Source organism: Martes martes (genome assembly GCF_963455335.1).
Source record: "Martes martes genome assembly, chromosome: 5".
Classification (NCBI taxonomy): domain Eukaryota; kingdom Metazoa; phylum Chordata; class Mammalia; order Carnivora; family Mustelidae; genus Martes; species Martes martes.
Genome location: NC_137892.1, coordinates 87,405,689 through 87,420,054, shown reverse-complemented (window position 1 = coordinate 87,420,054; position 14,366 = coordinate 87,405,689). Strand labels below are relative to the sequence as shown.

The 14,366-nt window shown below is 48.0% G+C and overlaps 1 protein-coding gene across 2 annotated transcripts; it reads right to left on the bottom strand.

Annotated features, from left to right (window-relative positions):
- Positions 1-2,500: 2,500 nt before the first annotated feature.
- GNPDA1 (glucosamine-6-phosphate deaminase 1) lies at positions 2,501-13,668 on the bottom strand. 2 transcript variants are annotated; one of them, XM_080803858.1, is made up of 7 exons: positions 13,630-13,668; positions 12,607-12,736; positions 9,410-9,511; positions 7,818-8,000; positions 6,611-6,795; positions 4,810-4,984; positions 2,501-3,912 (listed from the first exon to the last, which is right to left on the bottom strand). In XM_080803858.1, exons 2-7 carry the CDS (start codon positions 12,728-12,730, stop codon positions 3,812-3,814), a joined length of 870 nt encoding a protein of 289 aa, XP_080659984.1. In that variant the 5' UTR covers positions 12,731-12,736; positions 13,630-13,668; the 3' UTR covers positions 2,501-3,811. The 2 variants fall into 2 exon arrangements, with proteins under 2 accessions (XP_080659984.1, XP_080659985.1); XM_080803859.1 differs by having other exon boundaries at positions 13,069-13,631.
- Positions 13,669-14,366: the final 698 nt, after the last annotated feature.

Sequence of the window (14,366 nt, the reverse complement as noted above, 5' to 3'; positions counted from 1 at the left end):
ATCTTGCTGGAACAATGCCCTCAAGGAGGCAAGAGAAGGTGGGGTCTAGCGCACAAGTGGAGGGACTAGACAAAGAACAAATCATAGGAAGAAGGCAAAGTGTGAACGCAGGGCTGGCAGGTGGGTGTGTATGATGGTGAGGCTTGTGGAAGTTTTTTTCCTGATTGCTTCCATTTTCAAGGTCATAGCTGGGAGAAGAGCAGGTTGAGGTTTGAGGCCTTATGACTTAGTCTTAGAAGAGACTGAACAAACGGGGTGGGGGGAATATAATTTGGTTGCCAGCTGGTGTTAAGGCCTCCTTTAAAGCCCAAATGATTATGTTCTGTTTATCATTATTACATAACTCAGTGTTCTGTCACAGTAAAATTTGTTGGGAACGTATCCCCGCTTCACTAGCATCTCCTCACAGTAAGGACTGGGGTTCCCAGGAGTAAGGCATCAAATTGCACAGTTAGATCTCCCTAGTAGGCCAGCTGACTAATCTGTTATCATACGGTATGCTGTTATTTCCCCTGGTTATTGTGTATGGTCATTTCTCTTGGCATATAGTTGAACAAATTGAACAGGTGCCTTCTAGACATCAAGGCACTGAGAGGGATGGGATAGAGCAGTATTTAAAGTCCACCCTCATGAACCTTTCATTTTGTGGGGAACAAAATACACATCAGGTAGTAAAAGAGCAGGATGAGGTGGTAGGGACTCTGGGTTGCTGCTTGATATTGAAGGGTCAGGGAAGATCTCTGATAAATTACATTGAAGCAGAGACCTGAAGGAAGGAGGGGAGTAAGCCTTTGATATATCTGGGGGGAAACTGTGGGCCAGGCCCTTGCATCCATGTTTACTTTCTAAGCAGATTAAATAGAAGAGATGACACCCATTTATGTCAACATACTGCTGGTTTTTCCGAACTGCAAGAAAACGTTAAACACGTTCACTCCTATGTTCCCGAAATATAATACCATTTATACTCAATGGTACCTTTTCCCTCTTTGAGTATCAGATTTGGGGTTTTATAGATTCAACTTGTTCCACTTAGCTGTATTTAATATTTCCTTACCGACTACATTGTTGCAACCTGGCCAGGGGGAGCCCCATTAAACTGGCTGCTTTGTCCTTTCAATACTGCCTCAAGCCTTTTTAAAAGCACCCTTATTTTTTGACAACAAGGTATTCTAGGCCTGCTGTAATCCCCTCCCAACCCACCAAAATAGTTAGCTGTTTTCCACGGAGCCCTAAGTAGTACCAGAGGCCTGGTCCAGCTCAGGAGTGTACATCCCACTTGACTGGCCTAAGAACTGGTTGTAGCCCGATTACACCACTGTTGGGCCACCAGGGAAACACAGGCCTGGGAAAGAGATCTTTCTTAAAGTCCCGAGTTCACACAGGCATCTCCAATGTAGCCGTCCTGACTGAATTTTTTCATTTCATTCTAATATAATTTTTTTCTAGAACATACCTACTTAAAATGTAATCCCTTCTTTACCAGATTAACAAAATATGGTATTTCTGTACCACAGAGTACTGTTTAGCAATAAAAAGGGAATACTGATACATGTTAAGTAGATTCGCATTATGCATCAAAAACATTATGCTTAGTGACAGAAGCCAGACCCACAAGATGCTATGCGGTAGAATTCCACCAATATGAAATATCCAGAAAAGGTAAATTGTAGAGACAAAGCAGATCTGTGGTCACCTGGGCTGGGGTAGGAATAGGGAGCTCTTGGGAGGATGGAAAAGGACGTGGTAGGAAATTGCACAGCTCCATAGACTGACTAACTATCATTGAGTTTATATTTAAAATAGGTGACTTTTATGGGCATGTAAATTATTTTTTTCTTTTTTTAATTTTTATTTATTTGACAGAGAGAGAGATCACAAGTAGGCAGAGAGGCAGGCAGAGAGAGAGGGGGAAGCAGGCTCCCTTGCTGAGCAGAGAGCCTATGCGGGGCTCGATCCCAGGACCCTGAGATCATGACCTGAGCCGAAGGCAGTGGCTTAACCCACTGAGCCACCCAGGTGCCCCTGTAAATTATTTCTTAATACAACTAATAAAAAATTGAACCCTTCTGCTAATTTCTACCTGTACCTCAGTTGGTTATACTGACCCAAGATGTTCCATCATATTTACTTTTCTAACCAAAAAACCCCACCTAAACCTATTTTCCATATCCTGTGGTTTTTATATCCCTCCTGATCACAAGTCTCCTTATTCTTTTTAGAAGCCATGTCCTTGTTTGGATCCCAGGTACAGCCAGAACATCACAATTTATTGCTCATCTGTTCATGCCCTCCATTTTACACAGGTGCCTCATTTTTATGAACTATTTTATTTCCCCCGATGACTGAAGAGGTCAGCAGTTGCCCATGATTGTGCCTTTAGAGCTGCTGTGAGGAGTGAATGTGAAGCTTTGCTCACCAGCTGTTCCCAAAATATGTAATCAGCCCAGACCACCCTCTGACCTCCAGGGGTGCAACTCCACAAAGACACATTTTATTTGAAAATACTGGATTTAATAGAAAATATCACATTGTAAACAAGTCCATTGATCCATTAGCCTAAGACAGAATGACAGCACAATCGGGTATAAAAGCTCAAGACCAAACACTGGTACCAAACACAGCAGTTGAAGAGAGACCTGAGCTGGTCTCTGAAAGATCTTTCCAGAGAGGAAGCAGCAGCTTCAAACAGGCACAGAAACAGGGAGGAGAAGGCAGCATCCACTCCACGAAGGCTTAAGAGAGTCAAAAGGCAGAGCAGTAAACTCATGTTGTGAACAAGGGGTGAAGGATAAAGGGGCAAAAGGGCTGTATTTCCCGATGTTCTGGGAACAGCAGAGCACACCACAGGAACCTGAGCGGGTTGGAATGGCCAGGTATTTTAAGTGGGGAAAGGCTATTATTAGGCAACTTTAGAAGCATTTGGTATGCTGTCTTGGCACTCACCTCTCAGGGCAGCAGGGGAACGTGTCACTCATGTTGTGACTAAACTTCGGCCTAACTGAGCTGTTGCCCTGGCCCCTATCTCCTTAGCTGAACACACTGACACTGGCAGGATCTGTCGCCCCAGTGAGACCTTGGAACAAAAACATGGGGCTCTGGTGGGAAGAGGATTTCCACCTTCCTCCAGGTGCCAGAGGGTCCCGGAGGGAGGGGAGTTTGACGTGGTTAGGCCCCTTGAGGCTCTGAGTTTATCAGCAAAAGCCTTCTCTTTGGCCCTAGCCACCCAGGTCCTCCTCCCCCAAGGAGTCCTCCGAGTTCACGGAAAGGCCAACTGTGAGAGCAGAAAAAAAAAATAACAACTATGGAAAGAAAGTAAGGAATCATTTTCTTTTCATGGCACTTATAACTGAACAGAAGGCTGAGAGTTTGTTCCTTAATCTGGAACAGTGATTCTCAAATGAGAGGCCGGCCTACTACCCAAGGGGCTTTCAAAGGCCCTACTACCCCTAGTTGAAAATCAGTGTACGTAATGATAGAAATTCCTGACAGGAGTGTGGTTGTACAGGACAACAGTGCCAAAGGCAGAACAAAAGCTAAAAAACCGTAATCTCTGTAGGGCAGACATCAAAATTATGGAGTACATTTTTCCAAGACTTTTTTTCTAATTAAAGTAAGTTAACAGAACAAGTCCTTCTCCCTGTAGCTACACTCATGACTGGGCTCTATGCTGCATAGCCAAGAACAATAAGTGTACCCATTGATCTGGAGTAACCATACTGGATTAAAGAAATACAATTCTGTCCTCCTAAAGGCAATTTCCAGAATTGCTCTGTCCTAAAGAGGTACTCAATGCTACGATCAACACAGGCTAATCACCATATGGTTTCTCGGAAGACTGGTTTTTCTCTGTTTCTTTCTCTTTGATACTGTACAAGGGGTCCACCAACTTGTTATGAACAAGCATTAAACCTGTGAAAAATTGAAAACAAAAGTAGTTAATGCAGGTAGAGGCAGAGTTCTATAATTACGAACAGTAATCCCAGAGCTCTCCAATTTTGTCCTAGTACTAAAAATCATCTTTTCTCTGTGGCTCCCAATGATAAAAATACTAAGAGTAGGAAGAGAATTTATTATTCCCAATGAATGCTAGAATCCACAGCCTCTGTAAATTCATTCTTTAGAGGTGTTGGCTACTGAAAGGTTAATCTTTTCACCAAAGCATAAATTCCTAATTTGCCTGCTTCGTTAATGACGGTTTTCCCCTAAATGGGCTTAAAGCAGTGTGTCGTTTTTCTTTTATTTATTTATTTTTAAGATTTTACTTATTTAGCAGTGAGAGCACAAGCAGGGGTGTAGCAGAGGAAAAGGGAGAAGCAGGCTCCCCACCAAGCAGTGAGCCTGACTCGGGGCTCAGCCCAGCACCCTGGGATCATGACCTGAGCCAAAGGCAGATACTTAACTGACTGAGCCACCCAGGCGCCCCGCAGTGTGTCCTTTTTAAAATAGAAGAGAAAAAGATCCTCATGAGAGTTCAGTGCCCTACCTAGAGGGAAAAGGCCTGTATGAGACCTTGAAAGATAAAAAAAAAAAACCCAGAGCTTCAATAACCCTGTCAAGAGATCACCACATAGCCCACGGACTACTTTTCATTTCATTGTCTTTTTGCTGCCTCAGAACGAACAGGCCTCCAGAAATAGACCTTTGCAGTCATGGATGGAAGAGCAATGACTCTGTATTCTGGGACCGTTAAGGTTCGGTTCTTATTAAAATCAGAATTGTCTCTGAAAATGGCCAGAGCAAGAAAATGAGGTCCACTACCCTGAATTTGGCCACCCACTGCCATACCTACCTTTCACCTCCCCTCACCTTTGAAATACTTGACCGTTTTCACTTTCAGCTCCAGGGTGGCGTCCTCGTCACACACAAACACCGTGCGGGGATGCTGCTGGAAGGCGGATACGGTCCACATGTGGCTCACTCCCTCCTCGATGGCCTTGTATAGGGCAAAGGCTTTGTGAGCACCTGTGATGAGGATCATCACCTGGGGGTCAGAAAACAAGCCTGTGACGGAGGAGAATAAGCACTGGGACCCGGAGTCCAGAAACCTGAGTTTTGGTCCCGTCACCACAACTGGCTGTGAGCACTGTTGTTTTTAATAGACCATTTTATGTTGTTAGCCTGCAGCACACTGTGCTCACTGCTGTCCGCCTTCCCACACAGATCCCCGGAGGCTGGGAGCATCACAATCCCCATGTTCTAAGATGAGGAGATGCGCTCCAGGGGATTAAGTCAGTTCTGACCTGGAGGCAACGCTCTAGGCCACCCTGTGGTGGTGCCTCCTGGTACCTTTGATGACGGCTACGAACACGTATGCCAGACAAAGGCCCACGCCTCTTATCCCAGCAGTTGGGACACTGAGTCCCAAGGGGTCCTAAGCTGGGTGAGTTTTCACAAGTGCAGTCTGAACAATAGGGGTTCCAACCTGCACCATCTGCTGGGGGCCATAGAAGTGACAGTAATGGTTATATGTGTGGCCCCTGACATTTGATCCCACGAAGGCTGCCCCTTAATCTGGTCACTTTCAATGTCAAGTATTTGACTGATAGGAGTTGAGGTGATGTTTTATGTTCAAATAAAAAAAAGCATAGACTCCCTCAACAGTTAAAATATCAAGAACATAAGTGCTGGAAAGTGATTGTAAAGGAACTCTGCTCTCTCGATCTCCTTTCACTGTAATTCGATTATACCATGGAGTTGTGAATAGGATTTACTGTTTCTCTCTTAAAAGATGAGACACCAGAGGCAGAGAGAGAATCCCAGAAGTCCTGATTTCCAGACCCAGGTCCTTTCCCAGATCCTAATATCCTCCCATGACAGGGAGAGCCCTCACACCCTAGTGTTTCTAAGCTGTAGGGCCAAACACAGCAGAGTGACCACCAGAGATACTGGGTCAAGGTCACCCAAGAGAAAGCTGGTAATGTCATTTGTCTCACAAAAGTTCTCTTGAACTAGGGACCTTTTTTTCACATATGGAGATGCCTGTTTACAGATCTGGGCAAAGAAACAAGCTACAATGTTAGCTGCTTCCCACTGAACATACCCCTGAAAGGAAGAGCAAATGCTTTTAAAATTCTAGTGAAAGACAATAAAGAAACTGGAACCACAGAAAATTGATACCCAACTTTCTAGGGAATAACACACTAAAGTGCATTTAGACACTTAGGTTTAAATCACAATTCTCCGTATTTATGACTCCTCGAGCACAAGGCCATGACCAAAAATATCCTGGGGTAGCAGAGGCAGCCCCCTTCAAACAGTGACCTCCACCACCTGCAGAGAACCGGCAGTCCCTCTCGTACCTGGGCAAAGGCAAATTCCTATTCAGAGGTTGAGTAGTGCTGGGCTCCTCTTTGCCTTGAGAAGCTCCAAAGGGGCGCATAAGCAGAGGCCAGGGAGCCCGCAGCCTCCCATGCAGCCAGTGTGGAAAGGGTTCTGCTGAGAATAGACTAACAGTTGCCTCCAAAGAGGAGGGAGGACCAGTGAGAGGATCAGCTGGGATTTTAGCCATATTTTTAGTAACAGTGTAGTCAGGTGGTACCTGTATAGTTGGCAACAAAAAGTCAAGTCCAACCCCTCAAGGAAGGCCTGGGCTTCCAGGTGCGCTTACCTCTCTAGCATCCATGAGAGTGCCCACACCCACTGTCAGGGCCATGGTGGGCACCTTGGTGAGATCACCATCAAAGAACCTAGCATTGGCCAGGATGGTGTCCATGGCCAGAGTCTTCACACGAGTTCTGGACACCAGACTGGAGCCCGGCTCATTGAAGGCAATGTGTCCATCAGGGCCAATGCCTGCCGGGGAGAAAAGGCCAGGGCAGCCCTGTCAGTCCCAGGGAGCCAAGAGTTCAAGAACAGACAATCTGCCCTGCCCCACCTCGGGCATATTATACCCTTGAAATCCTAGCTCTTTTCTCACTCACCCCGGGCAGGTACATTTTAAGCATAAGATAGTCTTCTTTCTCTAACTCCTGCCCATTTCTGTTTGAGGTACACACACGTCCTGGTCACCTTGTGATACCCCTCAGGAAACTAAGTAATAGGTACTCAAAATAGCTTCCGCTTCCCTAGGTCACTGAAGGGTAACTTCCCTCTCCTGCCAGTAGTCAGGGGGCCTGCTGCTGGGATAGAGCAAATAACAAAACTGACTGCAAAAGGAGTTGCAAAGTTTATAAAAGCTTAGAACGTGAGTGCTCTTAGCCTCTTCCTCCTACCTTGAATTAAAGAATTAAGTATAGAGCAGTAAAAAGCAGCCACACTCCTGTGCGTGGCTCCAGAGGTGGCAAAAGATGGAAACGTAAGGGAGCACCCAGGGAAGGAACAAAGCACAAACTGACAAGGGGACACCTTGGGTGTCCTGCTTTCTTGCCACTGCTCCGGCTGACCTGGGGCAAGTCACAAAACTTCTCTGGGGTTCAATGGCTATCTATAGTGTGCAGGGTCTGAGTGAGGAATCTTCTCGAACCATAGGAGTCTGATTTTAACTGTTTAGGTGAGTCCCATGGACTGATCCATATAAAACCTTAGGACTAGGGAATAGACTCTTGAGAGTCCCAATCCAAGCATATCACTTTACCACCAAGGCACGGAAGTGCAGAAAGAGATGTCCAAGATCACATGGTCACTGAACAGCACAGCCAAGGCAGGGAGAGAGGGCACCTATCTATGTCTTCCCTGCCTCCTCAGGGAAATAAATGATTCCTGCTCTTACTAGGGCAGTGAGAAAGCTGGTGGGAGACAGGCCTGGGTCCTGTCCTGTCCTTCCACGTGTTCTCAGCACTCTGCACCAGACACGTGCCGCCAAGTGTCAAGCTCACCTCCAACAAACAGCTCAATCCCCCCTGCAGCTCTGATCTTCTCTTCAAAGGTGTCACACTCAGCCTGCAGGTCAGGTGCATTCCCATCCAGAATGTGGGTGTTTTCTGGGAGGATGTCAATGTGCTTGAAGAAGTTGTTCCACATGAAGGAGTGGTAACTCTCCGGGTGGTCTCGAGGAAGGCCTGTGGGACCATGGTGACACTTAGTCACGCCCCAGCTAAGCCAAAGCCACCCTCCCAAGGCGGACGCCAGGATGCCCTCAGACCTCCCCAGACACTTTGAGAGGAATGCCCATCAGGGGCCCTGGGGCATCAGTCCGCAATCAGCCGTGATTGGCTGAGATCCCTGTGTCCACCCACCACCACCATCTGTGACGGCAGGACTGGGCCACAGTGACTGTACACCGGGAGCCTAAGAAATCCCCTCATTTTCATCTCCTTTTCACAAGGGAGTAACTGTAGGTGGGATGCCAGGGCCACTCTGGGTTTTTGCAGGAGACCTACAACCTGGAGTTAGAGCTTGGCCCATCTGGGAAAAGAAGTAAGCAGACTCCTTGCCCTGTGCCTCCCATCCCACCATTCATCCTCAGATACACCCCTTAGCCTGAACCCCAACTTGAACACCAGCTGGTTGGAGACAATTATCTCAGGGCTTCCCCAAAACGATTTTTAGCCAAGAAGAAAAAGTTTAAAGTGAGTGAGTGTTCCATTAAACATGAAGAATGTTTAATGTCAGCTGTAAAAAGGAATGAAATTCTGACAACACACTACAAGGACAAACCTTGAGGACATTTTGTTGAGTGAAATAAGACAGTCACGAAAAGACAAATACTCTGTGATTCCACTTAAATGAAGTATCTGGAGCCGTGAAATTCACAGAAGCAGTGAAATGGTGGTTTCTAGGGGTTGGGAGCATGGGCCATGGGTAGTTGGTGTCACATTGGTAGAAAGTTTCAGTTTTGTAAGATGAAGAGTTCTGGACATTATTTAAAAAAATTATAGTTTTGAAAGAAAAAAAATTTCTGGAGATTGGTTACACAACACTGTGAATATACTTAACACTGCTGAACTCTACATATGAAACCGGCTGGATGGTAAATTTACCACAATTGAAAACAAAAATATTCAAAGTGAAGCCTTACAAAATGATGGCAGGTGGGAGGAGCGGGTAGGTGGGGGTGACAGAAGACCAAGGTATAGCTTTCCAGCACTGGAAGGGACACCAGTCTCTGCTCCTCTCCCAGTGCCCGGCATAAAGGGGAGCTAGAGGATGAACACTGGAGACAGCAACCAGACAGACACTGAGGGACGATCCCATCTGTAATCACTGGTTACAGAAAGAAATGGCATGGAGTTGGGGAGGAGATCTAATATTTAAAATGCTTGCTCTGTACAAGAGGCTTCCGTATCTGTTAGGTCACGTAATGCTTACGACCTGAGGTCAGCCTTCAGAGCACTGTATAGCTGAGTACACCAAGGCCTGGAAGAGACAGCTTTCGCTAACTGAACTTATCACCAAACATCACTGGTTCCCGGAGACCTCCCTATTCCTCTCCTGGAATCAGGGAAGACCTGGAAAGAGACAGACTCACCCACATACTCGTCCATGTTGAAGGTCTTCACATATCTGAAGGACAGGTCTCCATTCTTATAGTACTCAATGAGCTTCTTGTAGCAGCCAATTGGGGTGCTCCCTGTGAGAGAGGCCACAGCCATGAACACACTTCAGCTCCCAGCTCCCGAGGATACCCAGGAAAGAGGGCTACTCAACAGGGAGAACCTGGCAGATCTCAAGTCCTCCCCCGGTGCCCCAATCCTAATGGCCATCCCATCAGTGCTTCTGAAGGCCAGCTCCCCTCTAGACTGGAAGCTCCAGGAGGCCAGGGCTGTGTCTGTCTTGTCTGCTGCTGAATCCCAGTGCTCAGCACACCGCTGACTGGAATGACTGGAATTAGTAACCTGAGTAAACATCACACTGACCTATTCCGTGAGCACCTCGTATGGGAGGCAGTGGGCCACATGATGGGAACAGAGGGCAGAAGAGACACAGCAGCCATTGGGAACGAGCTCACTGGCTAGGACTAGGACATGAAGCAGTAATGTCAGCTGTGACCAGGCTAAGTCTGTGGGTTCAGGGAAGACTTCCCTTCCCTGAGGAGCAGCATACTCCAGTGAGTTGAGTCTCAAAAAAGTCAAGGTCATAAAGCACACGAAAAAAGCAGGAGGACCTCTGCAGATTAAAGAACTAAATGTGCATGAAGTCTGGACACTGGATTATTGGGAGGGGACTATAAAAGATAAATATGGACAATGAGGAAAAAAATGTTACTAGCATCTGTATATCAGATGATATTACGGAATGACTTTTTTAATAGGTATGATAACTATTGTAGTTAGGTAAGAGAATGTCCATGTTCTGAAGAAACAGATGCCAAAAGATTTAGAGATCAAGTGTCAGGTTTGGGACTTACTTTCAACTGGCTCATTAAAAAAATGTGTGTGTGTATGTAAATGTGACAAATATTAGCAATGGGCGAGCCCAAGAAAATGGCACTGTGCTATTCTTTAAGCTTTTGTGAATATTTGAAATTTTTAAAAGAAGATGGAAAGAAAAAAGCCCCACTCAAATCAGATCTCTCTTCTCAAAACCTACTAATGACTTCTCATTTCACTGAGTAATAACCGGTCCTAACAAAGTCTCTGTAAGGTGGCCCGGGGTCGCCACTCTCACCCGTCCTCATCCCGATCCAGGCAATTCCATCTAAGCCCTCACAGCTGTTCCTTTAGGTCCCTGCATGACTCACCTCTTCTGGCTTTTACTCAGGTGTCACCTTCTCAGGGGGCCTTCCCTGCCACCCTGTGTTAACACTGCAGAGACCCACCCCTGCCTCAACACTCCCTGCCTCCGCCCCCACCGTGGTCCCTGCTTCATTTTCTTCCTTTACTCATCACCATCTAATATACTCTGTATTTTGTCAAGTAACTTGCTTATTAACTCTCCCTCCTACTACCATTTAAGCTTCAGGAAGGCAGGAGTTTATGTCTTTTCTGTTTGTCGTATCCCCAGCACCTACAAGAGCTCGGCATACGGTGGGCATTCACCTGCGGGTCAAAGTTCCCTCCTCGCCCCCATCACCAGTCTGCCCCTGTGCCAGGGCCTCAGGCACGCCTGAGCCACACAGCCTCCCTGGACTTCCTCTGAGCTTCGTCATGTCCACTTTCCAAACTTCCAGCTTTCCCCTCCATTCTGTGAGCTCCCCATTATCTAGCCAATAAATTCCTCTTCTGCGTACATCAGCCAGAGCTGCTTTCTTTGCTTTCCACCCAGAGCCCCCTGACTGGTGTTTCCCCTAACAGAAGCCACGTTCCAGGGAACCCAGATGGAAATGCTGTGCTGGTTCAAGGACTACAGTCAGGAAGGGGCCAGGTCTCAGAGGGCCCTGAAGGCCACACTGAGGAGCAGGGATCTGACTGTGTAGGTGACAGGGAATTAGGGATTTGGGAGGGATCTCAGCAGAAGCAGAGACTCTGACCCAGAGAAGCTCCACAGTTAGCAAACAGGATGTTAGTGCAGCCCCTCCTGGGCCTGAGACGTTAGTGGTTTCACAGATACATGCAGATACGGCTCCCGCAAACCTCTAGTGCAGAGGCCCACAAACTTCATCCCACAGGCCACATCGGACAGCCTGCTTGTTTTTATACAGCCCATCAAGTAAGAATGGTTTTTACACTTCTTAAGTTTATAAAGAGTGTGACTTTGTGACATGCGAGAATCATATGAACTCAGACTTCAGCGCCCATCAGGTTTGGTAGATGGCCAGGCACATTGGTTTGTGTGTTGTCTGCGGCTGCTTCTGAGCCACAAGGACAGTTACGTAGTTGTGACAGAGGCTGTATGGCCACAGAAGCCATCAAATATTAACAATGTGACCTTCACAGAAAAACCTGGAAAAGTTCCAAGAAAAACTTGGAAGGCCCCTGCTCTAGTGAATGGGACACTGGGGCAAATCCCCCCAAACTCGGAGAGAAAGAATCAGGACATATGCCTTGAGGAGCTGGGGTCAAAATAAATATCCTCCCATGAAGGCAACAAGCTGATTTTGTCATGAGAGACTGAGACTGGGGCGTTGAGCGTCTGCCTTCAGCTCAGGTCATGATCCCAGGATCAGCCCGGCATCGGGCTCCCTGCTCGGGGCAAAGCCTGCTTCTCCGTCTCCCACTCCCCCTGCTTAGGTTCCCTCTCTTGCTGTCTCTCTCTGTGTCAAATAAATAAATTACAATTTTAGAAAAAAAAAAAAACTTTTTCACATAGGTCCTGTATCTAGTTAAACCTTACAGAAAATGCATTGAGTAGATGATCTTCTCAATTCTCCCAAGGATGGTGCTCAGCTCACAGCACTCTTGATGCACAGAAGTTCATTCATTACATAAAATGTATGCCTGAAGGCATTAGGATTTAATTCTGTTAAGAACTCCTAGACTCCCGAGATAGCCTGTTGAGGACAGGGCTGACTTAGAATGGAGCCTAAAAATCTTCCTGCCTAACCAAGAAACCTTCTACTCCAGAACTCTTCAGGAGCAGGCAGCATCTAAACCAAACCATAAAGGAAGCTGTGTCCTCTTGTTTTGCGTTTTCAGGAAGCAGGGCTGTTCATTCATCGCACCAGCACCTCAGAGCCCTACCTGTAAGTCCTTTGGCTCAGTGAGCCCACATACCCAGCCCCCTCAAAGCCCTAATGCCCACTCACTCCCCCATAATCCACAGCACCCTCTCCATGCCCCAACGCACCAGTGGGAAGTCCCAGGGTGAAATACTTGTCTGGCCCTGGGTTAAACTGGATGATGCGATTCCGGATGTATTTGGCTGCCCACTCGCTGGCCTGAGAATAATGGTCCAGGATGATGAGCTTCATCTTGTCCTGTAGGGGGCAGGTGACAAAAGGAATCAGTGGTAAGGGAGAGGGAGAAAGGGATGCAGGTGGCTGGAGAGAGGGGAGAGGCCCTTCTCACCTAGCAATAACCTCTCCCCTGGGTGTCTGAGCAAGGAAGAGGAAGACCCCAAATTTTCTTTCACAGAGGAATTAATAAGCTGGGCCAAGTGCCTCCACCACCCACCAGGAGGCGCTGCTGCGAGACAGACTGGGGTTCTAATCTCAGTTCCTCCATTTACCAACCGCAGGACCTTGGTCAAAGGATTCAAGTTCTCCTAGCCAGTTTCTTCGTACGTGAAAATGGGGACAAGAGGACCTACCCGACAAATTTCACGATGGTGAATATTAAATAAGGATGCATGTAAACCACACAATATTCAATATGTTGGCTACAGTAGTTCGACCCAGTCCTCTTTCCCCACTTCTCTACCACAACACGCTGGATATTCTGTACCCATGGCCTCTTCCTCAGTAGAGAGGTCATGGGATCATACTGGGCCACTGTAGCAGGTGAGACCCATGGGGTTTGGCTGGAGAGGTGTATTCTCCTGCAGCCCTGGAGAGGGGTGCTCCCGCCGGCCGGCCTTGCTCTGTGGACCCTCAGTTTCCCCCAGTGCACACGGGGTCAATGTAATCGCCCCTCACTGCGATCAATCAGAGTGGGAGGCGGAGGTGGCCGTTTGGGCCCCCCCGAAGGATACAGGAGTATTTTCCCGACAACGATGGCGATCCCATAGCCCCTCCGGCGCTGCACCGGGAAGGGGGGTCCCAGCAGCTCGCTGGGCTCCGGCCTCCTGGGGACTGGAAGCTGGGGCACGGCCTCGACCCCCGCCCGCGCCCACCCGCTAGGAGGGCCCCCGCCAGCCCTGCTCCCCACTTACTCGGACACCTCCCGCCGCGGCTGCAGCAACTGTACCGGCGGCCCCGCCCCGCGCGGGTCACGTGGCCCCGGGTCACGCGGAGCCGCTCTCCAGCGGAGGGGCTGACTCTGCTGGGCCGACCGCCGGGCCCTGGCCGCAGGCGGACTCTGCCCTGAGTGGGGTTAGCCATCCTCTCCTCTCCACTCCAGGAGCGCGCAGGCCTGGGAGCAGCTGTGGGAGGCGAGACTTGGAGACCGGTTTTGTGCAGCCCCGAGATTTGGGGACCCCAGGTGGCCCCAAGGAATGAAGTGCCATGGCCTGAGGGCTGGAGCCAGGTTCTTACTGCCGGGTGGAGGGAGGGGGAAGGAAAAGCAAAATCGCTTACTTAGAGTCTCCAGGGTTGGGCCAGGCTCTGCCTTCAATTTAACTTTTTTAGATGTCATTTTTTTAACCTAAATATTACAACTTTTTTGCTTTAAAAATAATTGGATTTTTCTTCCTTTAATCTTAATCTTTACAGCAGCCTATATTAGAGAAAGAGGGAGGTCCCTGGTCTCCCCAGCTCCCCACCTAAGATAACATTGCCAAGAGTTTAGGCCACATTTCCACATTGTTTTTCCCTGAAGATACCTAACATTTTACAGAACTGGGAACACACCACACATAACGTCCCCAGGGAGCTACGTGGCCTTATTCCGCAGGTCCTGATGGTCTCACCCCTCCCCTGGGGCTGTCCCCCCCCCCCCCCCGTTGGGCCC

What these genes read in the sequence shown, in the direction of transcription:
- GNPDA1 (XM_080803858.1), bottom strand. Translation starts at nt 12,730, where the DNA reads ATGAAGCTCATCATCCTGGACCATTATTCTCAGGCCAGCGAGTGGGCA. An exon ending in GATTGAGCTGTTTGTTGGAG is followed by an intron (nt 6,796 to 7,817) that starts GTGAGCTTGACA and finishes TCTCCCCGGCAG; the next exon opens with GCATTGGCCCTGATGGACAC. An exon ending in AACGGTCAAGTATTTCAAAG is followed by an intron (nt 3,913 to 4,809) that starts GTGAGGGGAGGT and finishes AATTTTTCACAG; the next exon opens with GTTTAATGCTTGTTCATAAC.